Below are 21,424 nucleotides of genomic sequence, written 5' to 3' on the forward strand. Positions count from 1 at the left end.
TACATTTGGTCAGAGGACTAGTCTCCAGGAACTACTGACAATGTCTGTTGAATAGGGATGCTGTCATAAACATCTTGGTTTAATCTGTAATCTTAAGAAAGAAAGAAAGTTTGCAAACTAAAGGAGGCCATTCAACCCATCTTAAGTTATTATGTAATCTTGAATAACTCTCCCCCCGCTCTCATAGTTAGAAGCAGTGAGGGACACTGAATGTGAAACATGATCAATTACCATCAGTAGCCACTGTAAACCATGTCAAAAAGACCAAAGTCCTCTGGTGCCCAGGGAAGAAAAATAAGAAGAGAAAGGAGGAGAAACGGGATACAGACAGAGGTGATGTGATGTGATGAATGAACAGTGTATCTAATTGCACAGTTACCATTGGAGCACTGTTACTACTAGCCAGCTTACTTTGGATGATACTAGTAACGCTCGTTCATTTAAACAGCTAGCTAGAGATAATGTCAGTTACTTTTACCTTAAATTCATTAGGGAATGTTGGAAAGACTGTTCAGCTGTTTGGGGAATAACCTAACCTATAATGTTTTGAAGGGCAGTGGAAATTGCTTTTGTAGTGACTCATTAACTGCTCCATTGCCTGCCCTTAACAATCAGCAAATAGGGCACTTCATTCAAAAAAGGGCAGGGGAATGAAAAGGGGCAGTAGTTCATGCCACCCCATCTGCATGGGATTCACATTAATTTGAAATGGGATGTGCTCTTGCTCTTAGAACCCTGGTTATCTGAAAAAGGAAGCACTGCCCAAGGGGGAGGGGTTTCTGCAGACTTCAGTTGGAACCTGATCAAAAGGTCACTCTATAAAGGTTACCATTGGTCCCTGTTTTAGTCACTCAGACGGGTCACTTCCTACTTCCTGTTTGTGTAAAAGGTGACTCGTACACAGGAACTTCCTCTTTTGCCGGGAGCTAGGACCTTGCAACCCTTGTCAGTGCTTCCTTTTTCAGATAAGCTAGGGGGGCACAGATCCAGACAAGGACCACAGGGGCCCCATGGGGCCACACCTGGGCTGCCCAGAAGGGAGGACGCTCTACTGGGAACTGTCTGCAAAAAGCATTTACAAACTGGAGCTACAGAGGTCAACTCTTATGCTCTCTGCTTATACATTAGCATAGGCTGATAGCTCTACTAGCTCAGTTTAGAGTGAGGTCACACATCTTCTTCTACCATACACAGCACGGGGAATTTAGAGCAACTCTCATGCTCTCCATGCTACATCGTGGCAGTGGACCCCTGTGAACCCAGTGAAGCCAGCCAACCGAAACCACAATGCTTTTGTATTCCACACAGACATACAGAGAGTCTTACAACTCTGGTCCAGAAAAGATGCAAAAGAGGAAGTTCCTGTGCAGTTGTCACCTTTAATACAAACAGATAGTGGAAGGGATTTTGATTGGGTTCCAACAGAAGTGAATAGAAACCCCTCCCCCTTGGGCAGTTCTTCCGACTTGAAATATACCCAGTTTGAACGCACCTTAACCTTATTAGTGTGCAAGGATTCCTCCGAAATGTAACTATAACACTAGCCAAACTATTTGTCTGACCCTTGATACAAACAGCATGGTCATAGAGGGCATGCATACATACATTATATGTTTCAACAACAGAGATACCACTGATATTAAAACCTTCTTTCTGTGAGGTTTATGCAAATTAGCCAGTTAGACAGAGTGCCCTGCCTAATGCATGGCAGTCTTGCCCCAGATGTCACTGCTGTTTATTTCAGTTTATGCAAATCCACCTGTTGCTCCTCTTATATAACCCCCTCTCTCAGCACAGAGGGACAGTGAGACAGTGACCATCCATCTCCTTCTTCTTGGCTGCTCATCACAATGCAGTTGAAGGCTGTTCTCCTCATGATGGTGCTGTCTGTTGCAGGTCAGTATTTCTAGCTAGCAGAGGGAAGTGCAGCTTCAGTATCGGTTAACCATCAGTTACTCTGATAACCTCTGACCCCTCATGACTGTGTCTTGTGCTTCCAGGTGTCCGGGCTGATATTGTGTTAACCCAGCCTGAACCTGAGGTAAAGAAGCCAGGAGAGTCTGTCACACTGTCCTGTCAAGTCCTGGGAAAGGACTGGAATGGCTGGGCTACATCAGCAGTGGTGGTGGTACTATAAGCTATCTTGAGTCTGTGAACGGAAGATTCACCATCTCCAGAGACAACTCCAAAAGCACAGTGCATCTACGAATGAACAGCCTGCAGACTGCAAACAGCGCTGTGTATTACTGTGCCAGCGACACAGTGATCAGAATCAGTGCACAGCCTGTACAAAAACTACACGCTCTATCACACAGGGAGAGCAATACAGACATGGTTATTGTGGATATTTTCATTTGTGACACAAATACAGCATTTAATAAATTTGTGAAAAACAAATCTCAAAAGTTTAAGAAGGAAATATACATACACACTTACACCTACTTAAGTAGATTTACAATAAGGCATAGTAATGCAAAGAGCTGTTATGTGTTTGTGCCTTTTACAGTGGTACATAGACGTTTCTTCCAACTTCCAGCTCTTGATGTCCAAGATCACAGTGCTAGTTGAGTCAGTTTTGCTGATGGTCATCTGCCCTTTGACAGAATCCGCATAATCTGGACTGGAGCCATTCACTGCAGTGAATGCCTGTAAATAAGAAACACACATCAAAACATAAAGTAAAAACAAGTTAATTCTAGCCCAAATCAAAACACTGATCGCTCTAGGGATTGCCAAAGGTGAAGTGTTATCACTTGCATCTAATTCACAACTTGCAAGTGAAAGGGGGTAAGGCAACGCATCACTTGAAATAGGCACAAAAGTGGGAGGGTAAAGAATAAAATAGGTCTCGACCTATCAGAAGCTGATATTTAGAATGTTTAAAAGGAGGCAGAAAGCAGCAAAAAAATACATCAAATAATTTTGCATTCCTCACATGTTCTGCATTCAACCTCCATTTATTGAATTCGTATTAATCTAGAGGTTTCCTATAATTTTTAAAATAAATATTCTGAAAATGTGTGGCTGTACTGGGGAGAACTAGGGTTTATTTTGTATTTTGTCAGGTGAGATTTTCAACAAGGCTTCTAGGAGAGCTTCTATGTGTTTGTTTTCCCTTCTTTACTTAAAACACTGCATCCTCCCACAGTTTACTGGTTTCTGTGGCTGGAGCTTGATGTGCACATTGTATACTGTCCACTAGGGGGCACTGGTGGATAATTTCGACTTCATGCCGTTCTTCCTGGGAGATCCTCACCATGAGTGAACAGAAAGTATTTTCATGTCTCTGTTTTATTAGACCACGGCCATCGAGCACTATGGGACTCTACCTTCTCCCACAACTGTGTCCAACAGTCCTGGTGGCTCCAATGAGTGTCAAGTGTCTCAGACAGGCTGGCTCCTGCAGCATCTCCATCACCTCAACTCCAGCTTCAGGATTTTTGTGAATTATTCAACAATTTCTAAAATAATTCAATTGGTGCAAATTTGCAGTGTCTGAAAGGTTCAATTTGAATAGATAAACTCCTTAGAACCCTATTGTGTTGGCATTTCACTAGTTTGAAGTAGTTTGTTTTCAAACTAAAGCCCAGGCAACATTCAAACCTGCAATCCAATTCCCATTTTGTTAGTAGTAGTAGTAGTAGTAGTAGTAGTAGTAGTAGTAGTAGTAGTAGTAGTAGTAGTATTTCTGGAACCATGTTTACAGTAAGATAGCAGGACTTTAGACTACTGTACTAGAAAACAACACTAACAGCAAATCAAAAATAATATTATGCCATAAAAGCTACATATAATATTTTATAATTTTGAGATCTCCTCAACTATTGGCTCAAAAATTCAGGATCACACAATCAGGTGGCCCCTAAAATATGATTATCTTTTATATTTGAATTGATACTACACAGTATTTAGTTTGACCTCCATTGTTTTACACCTAAAGCCCAGGGTAGATATCAACCTGCCACCTATTCACTAATCACCAATGCAAAACGTATTTGTGTCTAGTATATGGGTCAAAGCTTTGACCGTAACCAGGTTATACCCTGTCTGTCTGTGTCTCAAAGTTCTTATTCAACCAACAAGAAAGGGATGTCCTTCCACAGCCAGCACATGATTTTATCTTCAGTAATTTCCTATTGGGTTTCAATCAAGTCATCTGACTGGCCACTGCAGTCTTGAACTGCCAGGGATAGTGGTTACAGTTTAAAGGAGGGAAGCACCTGTCTACAACCACAGAGCCTCTTCCCACAAGGGATCATTTTCTGCTCCAGTAATTTGCTAGGCCATCTGTAGCATCCTAGTTTAAATCATGTATAGCTTTGTAATATCTGAGGTAGGGCAGAAATCCAGCCAGTGCTGTTGACCACCTGCAGTTATAACGGTCAGGGCTGCACCTATAAGCAAGAGGTTTAACCATCTGAAGACATGTTCACTATAGTCTAATCAGGGAAAGACTTTATCCAGCACTGGTGCTTGTTTTAGGTGTCCATGCAATTAAATGAGCAGGGCAGAGAGTCCAAGATCTAACTGTGTAGAGGAACCAACTTTATACTGAAGGATGTACAGTACAGCCCCTTTCCAGTCAAATGCAAATGTCATCTGACCGTGACCGTATAAAGCCTGCATGGTCAAACTATTCTTCTCACCTCTGATAACGCATACACTTCAGCCTCTATGTTGAAGATATTTAGCACTGTTGGCTTAATACTGGCTTTCTTACAATGTGAGTGTCAGCATTATCTTGGGGGTTTCCAGGTACTGGTACATTATCATTTACTTAACTTTCATACCATTACCTGTTGTATTTTATATTTGCAGTTGTCAATGCAGATATAGTGCTGACCCAGTCAAACTCAGAAGGTAAGAAAGCCGGTGAATCCCTAACATTTGCCTGTAAAGTTTCAGGGTTTACAGTCAGCAGCTATGACATGGACTGGTTCCGCCAAACTCCAGGAAAAGGACTGGAGTGGCTGGCAGAGATTTTTCCCAGTTGGGGTACGAGATACAGCCACCTTGTCGAGAGACGATCCACAATCTTCCGAGAGAATTCCAAGAACACTCTGCACTTACAAATGAGCAACCTGACAGCCGAGGACACAGCTGTGTATTACTGTGCACGACTGAACAGTACACAGTGACAGAATGAAAGCATAGCCTTGAACAAAAACTCACACCGTACATTGGCCTGCCTTCATACAACTTCATAAAGCTTGAACCTCAAATAAAGTCAAATTACAAACTTCCAATGGTATCCAAAAAATATATAATTACATTCTTTGTCATTGTTTTTGCCATTTCTTCCTCTTTAGGACTTGTCATGGCATGAAAGTCAAAGTTGTAATACATTGGCTCAGTATGTGTGAAAACTGATGTAAGATCTCACACATGGTCACACTTTTTAAGTATATTTTAATTAAATACATAATTTTCTCAATCATTTCTGGCTGATCAGAAATTACAAACATAGAAGAGTTAAACAATACATAGCCTTTTGTCTCTAATTAGATGTCATAATTCAAGTCAGTCCTTTAATCACAGCCATTAATGTAAGCCAGGACCCCAATCCTAACCAACATAAAATTCTGAAGCTGTGCTGAACCCAGAACCCACTCAGAAGCCTATGTTTATTCTGAGCTAATTTTAACTCAGACTCAACCCTACCTCATATTACTCTACAATTACCTCTTACTAAATTAACATTATAATAAAATATAATTTTAAGTGCATTAAAATATTCAGTCAAATCCCTTACCAATCCCCACAAAGGTACATGTAGCTCAACCTACAGCCAGAACCCAAAGCCTATGCCACATCAATATTTGAAGCTGATCCAAATCCTATTATAGAAAATGGGACGAGCGAGACCCCCAATTACTGAACCTTACACATATCACACACCCTGGATAAGGGCGTCTGCCAATAAATATTATTATTATTATTATTATAATGAGGAGAACCTCATGTCACCCCTTGTCCCCCCCCGCATGTTCTTTCCCAAAAGAAATCTCGGAGGACCACCACAGACAAACAATTCAACAATTTTTATTTTTTTTATTTTATTATTTTACTTTGTGGCACATTACAACAGGATGCATAGTAAAACTACATAAAATCTATCTAAAACCATATCCTAAAATTAAATACCTAGATTTATCAAATCAATAACCCACAACCCAGTATTCAGTCTAACTAAAACCCTAGCTTCCTCACTAAAACCAGACAAGACGGACAAAAATAACAGCACACATTTCCCAGCTTCTTGCGTGCAGTCTCTTTTCTAATTGCACTTATCCCGAACAGTCCCATTCCAGCACTGCACTAATGAGTACTTTGTACTCCGTCTTCTTATTGCACTAATCCATAAGGCACAGTCAGTGGTTTCTTTCTAGGAATATAGATCTAGCACACCACAGCCAGGGAAACTGGACATCGCAGGAGCTTCCATTCCTCCGTTACCAGCGATCTGCAGGCAAGTGCAGTCATTATAAAGTACATTTACATAATAAATACCTAAAATCAATAGACTATAATTCATATACAAAAAGTATAAACTACTTGGCTTTTCCAAAAAAACAGTGTCCCAGGCTCTCATCCAGTTCACACCCGCATCGGTCTGGAAGCCCCAGCTATCCTCACGTACTGCAGCTACTTCTCCTCACTGCCCAGTACCCAGCCGACAGTCCGTCTTCTTAGATTTTCATAAAGTTTTGACAAGGTTCTGTACCAAAGATTGATCCTAAAATTGGAAACTGCAGATATTCAGGGTAATGTAAGTTGATGTATAGCATGGAAGGAAAGTTAGAAATTCCTTTCTCACACCTGTTTTACTTCATTTATACTTAAAAAAGTTAAGGTCAAGCTAGGTCAGGTCAGAAGGTAGTTTGTCCTCTGTTTGTTATTTACGATGAGAATCTTGGAGACAATGTCTTTTGATTTAAATGCCTGTTCTCTAAAACCTTGTGTTGACCTATGAACTCTGCCCTCTAATGATATATATTCTGCTTAGCTAACTTTTAAGATAACGACTTGTAAGTAATGTAATGTAATGACTTGTTAATTATAACCAGATCTTTGACTTCTGTGTGTATAAAAACCTCTGACTTTTATCATGGAGTCAGAGCAACTTTGGAATCTCCTTGATTATTTGATTATTATTTTTTCACTGTTCCTCTCCACACTGCCTGTAATAAAGGCATTGCAATGAACGTTCCAATTGAAGACACAACTCATTGCCCAACCATTTCACCAAGAGGTCAATTTCTTCACTGGCTGATAAATCTAAGCCCCTGACAGCATTTTGGAATGAAGAACACCAAGCCCTGAAGCTCTTGGGATGATCATTGAATTGGAGAAGTCCGTAGCAACGAGCTCATGGCGTGCGAAGAACATAACATTTGTAATTCCTTGGTTTTCACACGACTGGACCGACTGTGAACTGTTGCACTGAGATACTGGTGGATGATTGCAGTGGTCATTGAATGCTACTCTGCTAGTCCAGCTATAAGAAAGCCATTGTTTCACTGTCCTGTCCTCCTTATATGTATCCAAGTACAATTTGACAGGCAGATAAATACCTTCCCACATCAACGCGCTGGTCAATGGGGCAGGCAGGCAGGGGGAGACAAAAAACACCAGAAAAGAAAGTAACATGCATAACAGAACATGGGGGATACATATAAATGACTCTACAGAGAGATAAAGACTTTGCATTGAATGCTGGGAACAAGGTGCTAAGGAATGTTAATGGGATCATTGCTGGGGAATGTGAGAGACAGGGTTAGTACTCTGGAGACGTTGACCTCTGGTGGTAAACAGGGGAAGTGTGGAGTGCAGATGTAACAATAGTAATAGTAATAATGTATTATTATTATTTATTTCTTGGCAGACGCCCTTATCCATGCCAGAGCATTTATAGTTTCTCTACAGCACCCAATCTGCCCTGCACCTCCCTGGACCCTGGAGGAAGAAAATTACCGGGGATCATCTGATCGGCTGTTCCCTCTATGACTGGCTCTCCTCCTCTACAGAACAGGAAGAGAGGCAGGAGAGCCTGAGAGAGCGAGAGAATAAAATCAATTGATGGTACTGGACTATTGCTATTGAACTTGAATACGGATTTGGATTGCAACTTTGACTGGCTCCTAGTGTTTGTGTTGTTTATTAGTGACATGTTTAGTAAGGGATCTGTTCTGTGTTTTTCTAGGCTCAAGAGCTAGGGTTTTGATTGTTTTCTTGTCTCTCTAATGATTTTGATCAACATGCATAGTAAAATAATCTTTTGCACCCTTTCCCTGCTTCCGTGTTTCCTAAGCCCTGCCTGAGAGCCCAGACACCGTGTCCAAGACATTTGCAATTACACTTTAGATCATCATTAGAGAAGAATACATTTTCTGTAATGAAAACTAAGCAATAGTAGGTTAAATGTAATAAATATAACAATAAACAAGAGCATAAATGAAAATAAAAAGGGACCTTGAACTATGATATTGATAAAGAGAAGCAAGAAAAAGCAGAACTAGACTTATTTATAGTTCCCAGATTGGTATATGTCTGCATTGAACCATCGATAAAGTTTATGGAGAAGAGAAAAGAAAGGCAGGCTAGCTATTGGTTATGCAAATGCATCATGCAAAAAGCAATGTCACTGACTTCATAAGACAGTCACAGCATGAGACCAACTGACTGAGCTGATTCACTCTAGTGGATGAAGCCACTTTTACTTTCCAGAGCAAAACCATGAGATCCCCAGCAGGATTAGTGTTTGTCTTCATCTGTCTGCAATGTAAAGCATTTCAGTTAGTTTTGAAGGTATCCTGCATTATTTAATACCATGTGAGTTCACAGACTGAACTATAATCCTGTTTGTTCTCTTTTCTCATTTCCAGACGCAAGCTGCGATGTGACGCTGACCCAGCCTGCCTCCGAGGTGAAGAAGCCAGGCGAGACTCTCAGGCTGTCCTGTGCAGTGTCTGGGTATTCCCTGAGTGACAGCAGCTATGCTACAGGCTGGATTCGGCAGCCCCCTGGGAAAGCACTGGAATGGCTGGGAACAATTTATTATGATTCAGACACATACTACAAACAGTCTGTCCAGGGACGAATCACAATCACCAAGTCTGATTCCAGCAGCACAGTGCAGCTGCAATTGAACAGCCTACAGCCTGGAGACACTGCGCTGTACTACTGTGCCCGAGAGACACAGTGAGGGAATTCATTGCACTGTTTGAACAATAACCATGCCTGCAGAGACTAGAAGTACTGCACATCATAACATGTCAATAACATGGCTGTGTAAAGATGTCCATGTAAAGAGGTTCTACATATTCCAGCTTTTCAGACACATACCAGTTAACTTGTCTGAAAGGTTCAGTATTACAGTTACTGTTAAACTACTCTTATTTGATTGGTATTTTACTAGTTTGACATCCATTGTCTTCTTCAAGCTAAAGCCCAGGCAACATTCAAACTTGCAGTTCCATTCACTAAACACCAAAACAAAACAAAATACAGGGTTGCATTAGAAGCAGAAGGATGGATCCATTTGACTCAAGTCATCAGCCTGGCCACTGCAATGTTGAACTGCCAGCGACTGGTTTACCAGTAAAACATGTTTATTTTCTCCATATGGAGATTTAATGCTGACAGGGATTTTAAAAAATAACAAAAAATAATAACAGAAACAGTACCCAAAAATAACAGTACAGTAAAGAGCAAGTGAGCTAAAACTGTCAAATTAGTCATTTTTACATTTCGGTACTGTTATTGTGTGCATTCAGACCCCTGTCTCAGACATCCCACTCTTCCAAGTGCCTGATCCGCTCTAAACAGAGTCAGTAACCATCTACGGGAAAACACCTCTCCACTAAGTTAAGAGGTTTAGCCACTTACCAAATATGGAGGGATGATGTCAGGTCAGCTGACTCTTACACAGTTATCGCTCTTAACTTATGAAATCTAGGCTCTCTGATGTGGATTTCCATTTGAGCACATTTTACATAATATATAGTAGCAGACCTTTGTTTCAGGTCAGTTTAATGCATCTCCCACAGCTGTGTAGCCTCTCACTACACTGTTAAACAATTAGTCTGAATTCGCACATTCATAGAATTGGTTGTAATATGTTTCTGTTTTTTTCATTTTTATTTATTTCTGTTACACAACAAACATATATAGAAATATTCCTATGCAGAAGCAGACCAGCTGTCTTTCAGTTCCACAGTGTCTGGCAGAAGCAGATCTGTGAGGAATCTCATTCTCGCTACAGGAGACACACTGGGGGACGTTGGGCTTTTAACCCCAGATGGGAGTGTCACACACTTTGCATGAGTGAGCCTCCAATCAGAGGGCCCTGCCTAATGCATGGCAGTCTTGCCCCAGATGTCATTGCTGTTTAGTTCAGTTCATGCAAATCCACCTGTTGCTCCTCTTATATAACCCCCTCTCTCAGCACAGAGGGACAGTGAGACAGTGACCATCGATCTCCTTCTTCTTGGCTGCTGTTCAAACACCACAATGCAGGTGAAGGCTGTTCTGCTCATGATGGTGCTGTCTGTCGCAGGTCAGTATTTCTAGCTAGCAGAGGGAAATTCAGCTTCAGTATCGGTTAACCATCAGTTACTCTGATAACCTCTGACCCCTCATGATTGTGTCTTGTGCTTCCAGGTGTCCGGGCTGATATTGTGTTAACCCAGCCTGGACCTGAGGTAAAGAAGCCAGGAGAGTCTGTCACACTGTCCTGTCAAGGTTCAGGGGAAGATGAGTATGGACTTGACTTCACTGTTTATTACATGAGCTGGATTCGACAAGCTCCTGGGAAAGGACTGGAATGGCTGGGCTATATCAGCAGTGGTGGTGGTACTACAAGCTATCTTGAGTCTGTGAAGGGAAGATTCACCATCTCCAGAGACGACTCCAAAAGCACAGTGTATCTACAAATGAACAGACTGCAGACTGCAGACAGCGCTGTGTATTACTGTGCCAGCGACACAGTGATCAGGATCAGTGCACAGCCTGTACAAAAACTACACGCTCTATCACACAGGGAGAGCAATACAGACATCTGTTTATATGTGTGACAGGGACATCGTGGAATTTTTTAATTGTGACACAGTTACAGCATTGAATAAATGCTTGTGAAAAAAATCTCAATGTTTAAGAAGAAGATATACATACACACATACACCTACTTATGTAGATTTCTAATAAGGCATAGTAATGCAAACAGCTGTTATGTGTTTGTGTCTTTTACAGTGATACACAGCAGTGTCATCCAGCTTCAAGCTTTTGATGTCCAAGATCACAGTGTTAGTGACCCCCACACAGTGTTCAAATTGGGATAGAGCTTATGGGGGGTCTCCTTGCCAAAAAAATTTTGGCAAAACATTTCCTTGCAGAGCGCAAACAGACGAAATGCAAATAGGCTGACATTAAAGATTAGTGTCTTCAATCACAATGAGGAGAAATGTATTCCAGGTTGAAAGGCAACAAAATAGGAAAAATGCCAAGGGGGGTGAATACATTTGCAGGGGCACTGTGGGACTCGTATCTTCTGTATAGTGAGTTCTTAAATACAGGGGGTATAAACTCTATTGTTCAGGCTGTATAGTGAGTGTCAGTCTGATGGAGTTGTGTTGGCTTTCTGTGCCCTTCACTTAATGTAAGTCCCAGTGAAAACAGCATGTGGGCTTTACCAGTCATTCACATTGCATTTGGCAACAACAAAACTCATACTATTGCATTGTAAGTATATGCTAATATGACTCTTATTTCCAGATACAGAAACAGAAATCCAGCGCAAACTGAATTTCAGGTGAATTCAAAGAAAATGAAGCTCCTGGGGAATCAATATGTATTCATCTAGTGACAGAGAAACCACTTCCCTGCTGGAACATCACATATTTAATTACTTATGGATGTATTGTATTATTTGTATTACATACACGCTGTGTATATACAGCTCTTCATTAAAGAACCTCAAGGGTAATATACATAATATATAATGGGTGTCTACAACAGTGGTCTAGGAGAGCTACAGGGTCTTCTGCTTAACATTTAATCTGAGCTCTCAACACACAAACTAAATCATTTAGGATTTTTATGAATTAACATTCTCTTTAGCTACTGTATGAAAACAGATAAGCAAGCCTGACACAAGGACTCTTCAGGACCAGTGCTGATATAATATTGAATCAAATGAAGAATATATATATATAATCATTCTCATCCTCAGTATTATTATTATTTTTACTTTTACTATTATCATTATTGTTCTATATGGGATAAACAGTTGTGCCGCTTGTTTTGTGCTTCTGTACTGTGGTGTCAGTTTTTGTATGGGCTGTCTGCTGTTTTCTCTCACTGTGACTGTCGTGCACAGTAATACACTGCAGTGTCTTCAGCTTTCAGGGTCTTCAGCTCAAGATATGCATTAGAGGAACTGTCTGTGGACACAAGTGATCGCCCTTGAATTGACTGGGCATAGCTTGGATATTGATTGTCTCCTCTGATGTAGGCTAACCACTCCAAACCCTTTCCAGGAGTTTGCTGAATCCAAGATATGTACCAGCTGCTACTTAAAGTAAATCCTGAAACCTGACAGGACAGTTTCACGGTGTCTCCGGGCTTTCTGATCTCTGAGCCTGGCTGAGTCAAGACAATATCCGTCCGCACACCTGAAAACAGAAAAAACAAGACATTTACACTGTGCATAACATGTGCAGGTAAGTTAATTAGCTCTTAATATATTTTTAAGTACATACATGGTAAAACAAATATGATCAATGAAATGACCACTAGCTGCATCTTCAAAAAGAACATGAGTAAATGGACTGAATAGGTTTGGCTGAATTTAGCTGTAAAGATCTTTTTCCTTCTTCTTTATATCCGTGGCTGAGGCGCATTTGCCTGATCATTTGAAAGGGAAACGCCCCCATTTCACTCTTACATTTAAAACCCTCACGTTCTGTTACAGGCGACTGAGTGACCTGCATTAGATGTATCTGATCATGTGGTGGGAAAATGTGTTCACAATTTAAATGTATTCGGTTTGTTTTATAGATGATCATTATGTCTAATGTAGCCCAGTTTGGGTCAAAAGTAAGTCTGAGGTTTTAATTAGGGTACATTTATCCAAATATATTTTCTGTAGTTTATGACCCATTAATTAACAAGAGTGAAGTATATAAGGTAAAAAATTATTGTTCCAGCAATCCACATAAATTATTCTTAAGAATATATGTTTGTCAAATGTCTTGTGAATTCATTGAAAATGTGGGGAAGTTGAACAACTGAACTAATGTGTATTTATTGTTATTATTATTTTTACTTCTACCATTACAAGTCCTGACTGTTACAAATGCAGGTGGTCAACAGCACATTTTGGATTGCAGCCCTCCCTCAGATTTTACAAAGCTATGTATGATTTACAATAGGATGCTACAGATGGGTCTAGTGAATTACTGGAGCAGAAAAGGATCCCTTGTGGGAAAAGACTCTGTGGTTGTAAACGGGTGCTTCACTCCATTAAGCTGTAACCAACTTCCCTGGCAGTTCAAGACTGCAGTGGCCAGTCAGATGACTTGATACAAAACCAACAGGGCAGGACTGAAGATAAAACCTTGTGCTGGCAAAGAGCTGTCCTTGCCTTGCCTGTTCAGAAACACTTACATTTTTCAGTGCTTTCAAAACTGTTTGCAAGATTCTTGAAAAAATTATGGAATGAAAGAACCGTAGACTGTTATATTAGAGTTCCAGTAACAACAACAACAATAATACTCATAATCATAATAAAATCAATAACAGCAGTATTAGTAGCTGTTATCTAATGTAATAATTTAAAGTCCACATGAACGTTCCCACAACATTATAGGATCATTCCTCTGAGTGAGTGTCGCATCTGTTTTTTTCACATTAATTGAATTGTTTTAGAAATTGTTGAATTTCACAGAAAGCCTGAAGCTGGTGTTCAGGTGCAGGAGGTGTTATGAAAGCCACCCTGTGGCCATGGTCTTGGCCCAGGCAGATTGCGTAGGTAGCTATACATCAAAGGAGCCCCGTATGATATAGTCTATATCAGCTACAAAAGTATAACTGGATTCATATGAAAGAAAAAAAAAAAAAATGAAAAGACTTTCTGTTCGCTCAGGGTGAGGATCTCTCAAGATGAAATTATGATCCAGTGCTCCCTAGTGGACAGTATACAATGTGCACAGAAAGCTCCCGCCACTGGAACCAGTAAACTCTGGGAGGATGCAGTGTTTTGAAGTGAGGAAATGAAAATAAACACATAGATGCTCTCCTAGAAGCCTTGTTGAAAAAGTCACCTGACAAAATGCAGAAGAAACCCTACTTCGCCCCAGAACAACCACGTTTTCAGAAGTATTTATTTTAAAAATTATAGGAGACTTCTAGATTAATAAGAATTAAATAAATATAAGTGGGATGCAGAACATGTGAGGAACGCAAAAGTATGTGATGTCTTTTTCACTGCTTTCCTCCTCCTCTTAAATATTCTACATATTATCTTCTGATTGGTCAAGAGCAGTTTTTTCTTTACCCTCCCACTTTCGTGCCTATTTCAAGTGATGCGTTGCCCTATCACTTGCAAGTTGTGAATTAGATACAATTGATAACACTTCACCCGTGGCAATCCCTACAGCGATCAGTGTTTTGATTTGGGCTAGAATTAATTTGTTATGCTGTATGTTTTGATGTGTGTGTCTTATTTACACATGTTCACTGCAGTGTTGAATTGACCCAGCCAAACCCTGGGCTTCGAAAGCCAAGACATTAGTTTTCAATCTTCTGTGTCTTGGTATTCACTGTCTGACAGCAGCTACTCTGCACATTGGATTAGTTAGGCCCCTGGGAAAGGGCTCCCATATGGAAGAGATATATTAAAATCTAATAAGAATCATGTATGGCAGAAATAGATAATTTATACAAAAATCTAATATGTATTTGTTTTTTATTTGATATATGTGCCTAATATGACAAACACAATTGAATACATGATTGTGGTGCATTTCTTACAAAGATTTTCAATTACATATATGACACAAAATATATGAATTATACAAGTAATGTACAAATACTATAAGAAAAGTGTATGTTATGACAATGTAACCTCTACAAAACATATATGTTCCCAATAGGTAAACATGTACAAATCTATGACGATTACTATAAGAAACATGTACTATTCATGTAAGTTATCCTTTTCAGGTATGAGTTTAGTATATAAATGATATGAAATGTGTACATATATTGTATATAAGATATATTTTCAGGTATGAGTTTCCACAGTTAGAAAACACATGCATCTTACGAAGACTGTTTGTTTATCCCTAAATACAGTACATGCTGAATGTCACAATGTTAGAATCAAAAAGCATAAGCTAACTAAGGAAGATAATAAACAGTCAGACAACTGCAACATTGATATAACGTAAGAGCAAGCGTGATGTAAATACCGTCTCCCCTCCCCCACTACCACCGCAGACGTTTAAATGAACTCGGCAGATATGCAATGTTCAATGAGCACAGCAGAGCCGAGGAGCTCATTTTTAATTGCTGTTCATCGAGCAGGTTATTACAGCATCTGGCTTCAGTCCTGCTTTGAGTGACAGTGCAGGATCTCTCTCAGCTGCTCTTGTTCTTTCGGAGGGTTTGCTTGTGCAAGTTTGGGGGGAAAACTATTCTATCCCTATAGTCATGATACTGTAATCAATACATGTGTATGTGTTTCGTTTACAGTGATCAATACAGAACATTTAGTTCGTTTTTGGGGGATTCAAGCAGCATCTTATTACAGACAGCTCAGCAAGTAGTTACTGCTCTCGCATAAAGCAGCACAGAAGACAAACAAAACAGAAGTAAATAATACAAAATACAAAGCACAAATAGACATCCTCCGCACAGAAATGCTCACTTACCTCAATTTGCGTTATTTTCATCTGCTATGCACCATGTTTGAAGGGTGTTAGCAATGATTATTATTAGTAGTCACTGTTGCCACATCCGGGGATGTTACCCCAAATTTTGGGAATTTTTCAAGAGCCAAGGGGGAAATTTGGGGGCAACATTTGTATGGGGATAATGTTGGGGGATAATATACGGGTTTGGCAAAGTTGACTTCCCCCGTCCGGACCTCAGTTCACCACCACCATTTTTTACTCAGATATTCACTACTCCTGATCCTCCTCCTAGCTTTTGTTATCATTTCAGCTATATTAAGATCTTTACAAAAAAAGTCAACCGCAAAACAAGGAAAAGCGTCAAGCAAAATAACTATAACGATTATTAATATTATTATTATTATTATTATTATTATTATTATTTCTCAGTTCGGTTCGATTCCTTCACTGACATGCAATAAACAAACACACGCAGGAATCAGAGGTACGGAGTACATTTGTATTGTTCACATACCGAGCTTTGTCTTGTATTTCCCGTATGGGCTCAAATTAGCCCCATGAGTATCGAATTAAAAAAAAAAATCGCATTAAAAAAATAATAATATTGTAAACAAAACAAAAACGTGAGAAAAAATTGATGTTGAGATCAAAAATAAAACATCGAATGCAATTTTTTTAGAATTGTAAACAAAACAAAAATGTATCTAAAGCAAAAAATAAATAAAAAAACGAGAGCAAACCTCGCCTGCAGTCGCTGTCTTTGCTTGCGATGCTGCAATTTTTGCTTTCGCCGCCAGTTTCTTTGCTTTCGATTTTTTTTTTTTTTTTTCGTTTACAATTTTTGGCTGTTTTGTCGTGAGGGCGGGATTTACAGGGAGGTGAGGATCCTGGGTCTCTATTGGTCCAGCAGGTTTGAGTGACGGTTCTTCCTGACCCAATCAGTGAGCAAGTGGGCTGCTCTGACTTCAGCGCTGACTGACCCAGACTGAGTGGAGCAACTACATGGAATTGAATTATAAACAAAGCATGCTTTGTCGACAATCGCTTTCTACATATTACATGTGATATCCAGTATGCGGCAGTCCTGTGGGCGAAAATGCCTTGTTGATGCTAGAGGTCAGAGGAGAATGGGCCGACTGATTCAAGCTGATAGAAGAGCAACTTTGACTGAAATAACCACTCGTTACAACCGAGGTATGCGGCAAAGCATTTGTGAAGCCACAACACGTACAACCTTGAGGCGGATGGGCTACAACAGCAGAAGACCCCACCGGGTACCACTCATCTCCACTACAAATAGGAAAAAGAGGCTACAATTTGCACAAGCTCACCAAAATTGGACAGTTGAAGACTGGAAAAATGTTGCCTGGTCTGATGAGTCTCGATTTCTGTTGAGACATTCAGATGGTAGAGTCAGAATTTGGCGTAAACAGAATGAGAACATGGATCCATCATGCCTTGTTACCACTGTGCAGGCTGGTGGTGGTGGTGTAATGGTGTGGGGGATGTTTTCTTGGCACACTTTAGGCCCCTTAGTGCCAATTGGGCATCGTTTAAATGCCACGGCCTACCTGAGCATTGTTTCTGACCATGTCCATCCCTTTATGACCACCATGTACTCATCCTCTGATGGCTACTTCCAGCAGGATAATGCACCATGTCACAAAGGTCGAATCATTTCAAATTGGTTTCTTGAACATGACAATGAGTTCACTGTACTAAACTGGCCCCCACAGTCACCAGATCTCAACCCAATAGAGCATCTTTGGGATGTGGTGGAACGGGAGCTTCGTGACCTGGATGTGCATCCCACAAATCTCCATCAACTGCAAGATGCTATCCTATCAATATGGGCCAACATTTCTAAAGAATGCTTTCAGCACCTTGTTGAATCAATGCCACGTAGAATTAAGGCAGTTCTGAAGGTGAAAGGGGGTCAAACACAGTATTAGTATGGTGTTCCTAATAATCCTTTAGGTGAGTGTATATATATATATATATATATATATATATATATATATATATATATATATATATATATATATATATATATATATATATAGTGTGCATGTGTGTACAGTGAGGGAAAAAAAGTATTTGATCCCCTGCTGATTCTGTACGTTTGCTCACTGACAAAGAAATGATCAGTCTATAATTTTAATGGTAGGTGTATTTTAACAGTGAGAGACAGAATAACAACAAAAAAATCCACACATTTCAAAAACGTTATAAATTGATTTACATGTTACGAGGGAAATAAGTATTTGATCCCCTATCAATCAGCAGTATTTCTGGGAGTGCTCCTAATCTCAGCTCTGTCCACAGATGCAATCAATCAATCAGATTACAAACTCTCCACCATGGCCAAGACCAAAGAGCTGTCCATGGATGTCAGAGACAAGATTGTAGACCTACACAAGGCTGGAATGGGCTACAAGACCATCGCCAAGCAGCTTGGTGAGAAGGTGACAACAGTTGGTGCGATTATTCGCAAATGGAAGAAACACAACATAACTGTCAGTCTCCCTCGGTCTGGGGCTCCATGCAAGATCTCACCTCGTGGAGTTTCAATGATCATGAGAATGGTGAGGAATCAGCCCAGAACTACACGGGATGATCTTGTTAATGATTTCAAGGCAGCTGGGACCATAGTTACCAAGAAAACAATTGGTAACACACTATGCCGTGAAGGACTGAAATCCTGCAGCGCCCGCAAGGTCCCCCTGCTCAAGAAAGCACATGTACAGGCCCGTCTGAAGTTTGCCAATGAACATCTGAATGATTCAGAGGAGAACTGTGTGAAAGTGTTGTGGTCAGATGAGACCAAAATCGAGCTCATTGGCATCAACTCAACTCGTCGTGTTTGGAGGAGGAGGAATGACCCCAAGAACACCATCCCCACCGTCAAACATGGAGGTGGAAACATTATGCTTTGGGGGTGTTTTTCTGCTAAGGGGACAGGACAACTGCACCGCATCAAAGGGACGATGGACGGGGCCATGTACCGTCAAATCTTGGGTGAGAACCTCCTTCCCTCAGCCAGGGCATTGAAAATGGGTCGTGGATGGGTATTCCAGCATGACAATGACCCAAAACACACAGCCAAGGCAACAAAGGAGGGGCTCAAGAAGAAGCACATTAAGGTCCTGAAGTGGCCTAGCCAGTCTCCAGACCTTAATCCCATAGAAAATCTGTGGAGGGAGCTGAAGGTTTGAGTTGCCAAACGTCAGTCTCGAAACCTTAATGACTTGGAGAGGATCTGCAAAGAGGAGTGGGACAAAATCCCTCCTGAGATGTGTGCAAACCTGGTGGCCAACTACAAGAAACGTCTGACCTCTGTGATTGCCAACAAGGGTTTTGCCACCAAGTACTAAGTTGAAGGGGTCAAATACTTATTTCCCTCAATAACATGCAAATCAATTTGTAACTTTTTTGAAATGCGTTTTTTTTTTTTTTTTTTTATGTTATTCTGTCTCTCACTGTTAAAATACACCTACCATTAAAATGATAGACTGATAATTTCTTTGTCAGTGGGCAAACATACAAAATCACCAGGGGATCAAATATTTTTCTCCCTTTTCTTACCTTCAAATAAACTGGGACATCACATGCTCTTAATGAATATGATGCCCTTTCATTTGCCTTTTGCTAAACGACGTGATCTACATCAGTCTTGCGCTGTTATCTGAGGACCTGAATTAAAGTGCTCTGCAGTTTACATTAATATGAACATGATATTCAACATGTTTCTGTGCATGTAGCAGGTGGATCCTGTGTTGTGTTTCAGTGCTGTATGTTTGGGCTCAAATGGCGGTGGGATCCAGTGATTGTGCAGCTCTTGACTGCAGGTCTCTGTAAACACAGAGTGTTTATGAGTCGCTGAAACGGCGCTGCAGTTGAAACCGAGACAGTCGAAACCATCACGCACTGAGATCACCAGACCAGCCCACCTCACTGATTGGATCAGGAAGAACCTTCACTCAAACCTGCTGGAACAGTGGAGACCCAGGATTCACGCCTCCCTGTAAATCCCACCCTCATGCCAAAACAGCGCCAAAACTCATAAACGAAAAAAAAATTATCGAAAGCAAAGAAACTGGTGGCAGGCAAGTTTTCCTCTCTTTTTTTTTTATTCTGTCAAGGGGCAGATGACCATTAGCAAAACTGACTTGACCAGCACTGTGATCTTGGACATCAAGAGCTGGAAGCTGGAAGAAACAGGTGTGTATCACTGTAGAAGACAGCACAGTCATTGTGCACTAACACATAACAGCTCTTTGCATTACTATGCCTTATTAGAAATCTATTTAAGTAGGTGTGTGAATGTATATTTCCATCTTAAAAATTGAGATTTTTTTTCACAACTATTTATTAAATGCTGTATCTGTGTCACAAACAAAAAATCCACAATGTCCCCATCACACATATAAACAGATGTCTGTATTGCTCTCCCTGTGTGATAGAGCGTGTAGTTTTTGTACAGGCTGTGCACTGATCCTGATCACTGTGTCGCTGGCACAGTAATACACAGCGCTGTCTGCAGTCTGCAGGCTGTTCATTTGTAGATACACTGTGCTTTTGGAGTCGTCTCTGGAGATGGTGAATCTTCCCTTCACAGACTCAAGATAGCTTGTATCATCACCATCATCATTGATATAGCCCAGCCATTCCAGTCCTTTCCCAGGAGCTTGTCGAATCCAGCTCATGTAATAAGCAGTGAAGTCAAGTCCATACTCATCTTCCCCTGAACCTTGACAGGACAGTGTGACAGACTCTCCTGGCTTCTTTACCTCAGGTCCAGGCTGGGTCAACACAAAATCAGCCCGGACACCTGGAAGCACAAGACACAGTCATGAGGGGTCAGAGGTTATCAGAGTAACTGATGGTCAACCGATACTGAAGCTGCACTTCCCTCTGCTAGCTAGAAATACTGACCTGCGACAGACAGCACCATCATGAGCAGAACAGCCTTCAACTGCATTGTGATGTTTGAACAGCGGCCAAGAAGAAGGAGATCACTGTCTCACTGTCCCTCTGTGCTGAGAGAGGGGGTTATATAAGAGGAGCAACAGGTGGATTTGCATAAAGAGAACAGAATTAGACAGCAGTGACATCTGGGGCAATACTGCTACACTTTAGACAGGGCCAAGTGTCGGAGAGGCTGATTTGCATAAACCTCACAGAGAGAAGGTTTAAATATCAGTGGCATCTGTTGAGTTTGGTATTGTTGGCTTCCCATAGTTGAGTTTGTTTATTAGCACTTCTGTACAGCTGCTCGAGTGTTTTCAGTGTGAACTGTGATGAAAAATACTATGGTGTATTCTTGAACATCACAATTGTTTAAATATATTATTTGCATTACATATATATTGTATTATTACAGTGTTTCTTTGGGTGGTCTCAGGTAATGGGCTGTCTTTACTCAAGACTACTGATTACGTTGGATGTCTCCATCAATGATCCTGTAGAGCTACTGTAGTCTTCGGGATACCATTGCAGATGAGCTCTTA

At 40.7% G+C, this 21,424-nt stretch overlaps 1 gene segment (V, D, J or C); it reads right to left on the reverse strand.

Annotated features, from left to right (window-relative positions):
• Window positions 1-20,076: 20,076 nt before the first annotated feature.
• On the reverse strand, window positions 20,077-20,946 carry LOC136768783 (Ig heavy chain V region 3-like). The segment is given in 2 exon segments: window positions 20,077-20,745; window positions 20,850-20,946. Coding segments are annotated over 2 exon segments (459 nt in total).
• Window positions 20,947-21,424: the final 478 nt, after the last annotated feature.

Source organism: Amia ocellicauda, chromosome 14 (genome assembly GCF_036373705.1).
Source record: "Amia ocellicauda isolate fAmiCal2 chromosome 14, fAmiCal2.hap1, whole genome shotgun sequence".
Lineage (NCBI taxonomy): Eukaryota > Metazoa > Chordata > Actinopteri > Amiiformes > Amiidae > Amia > Amia ocellicauda.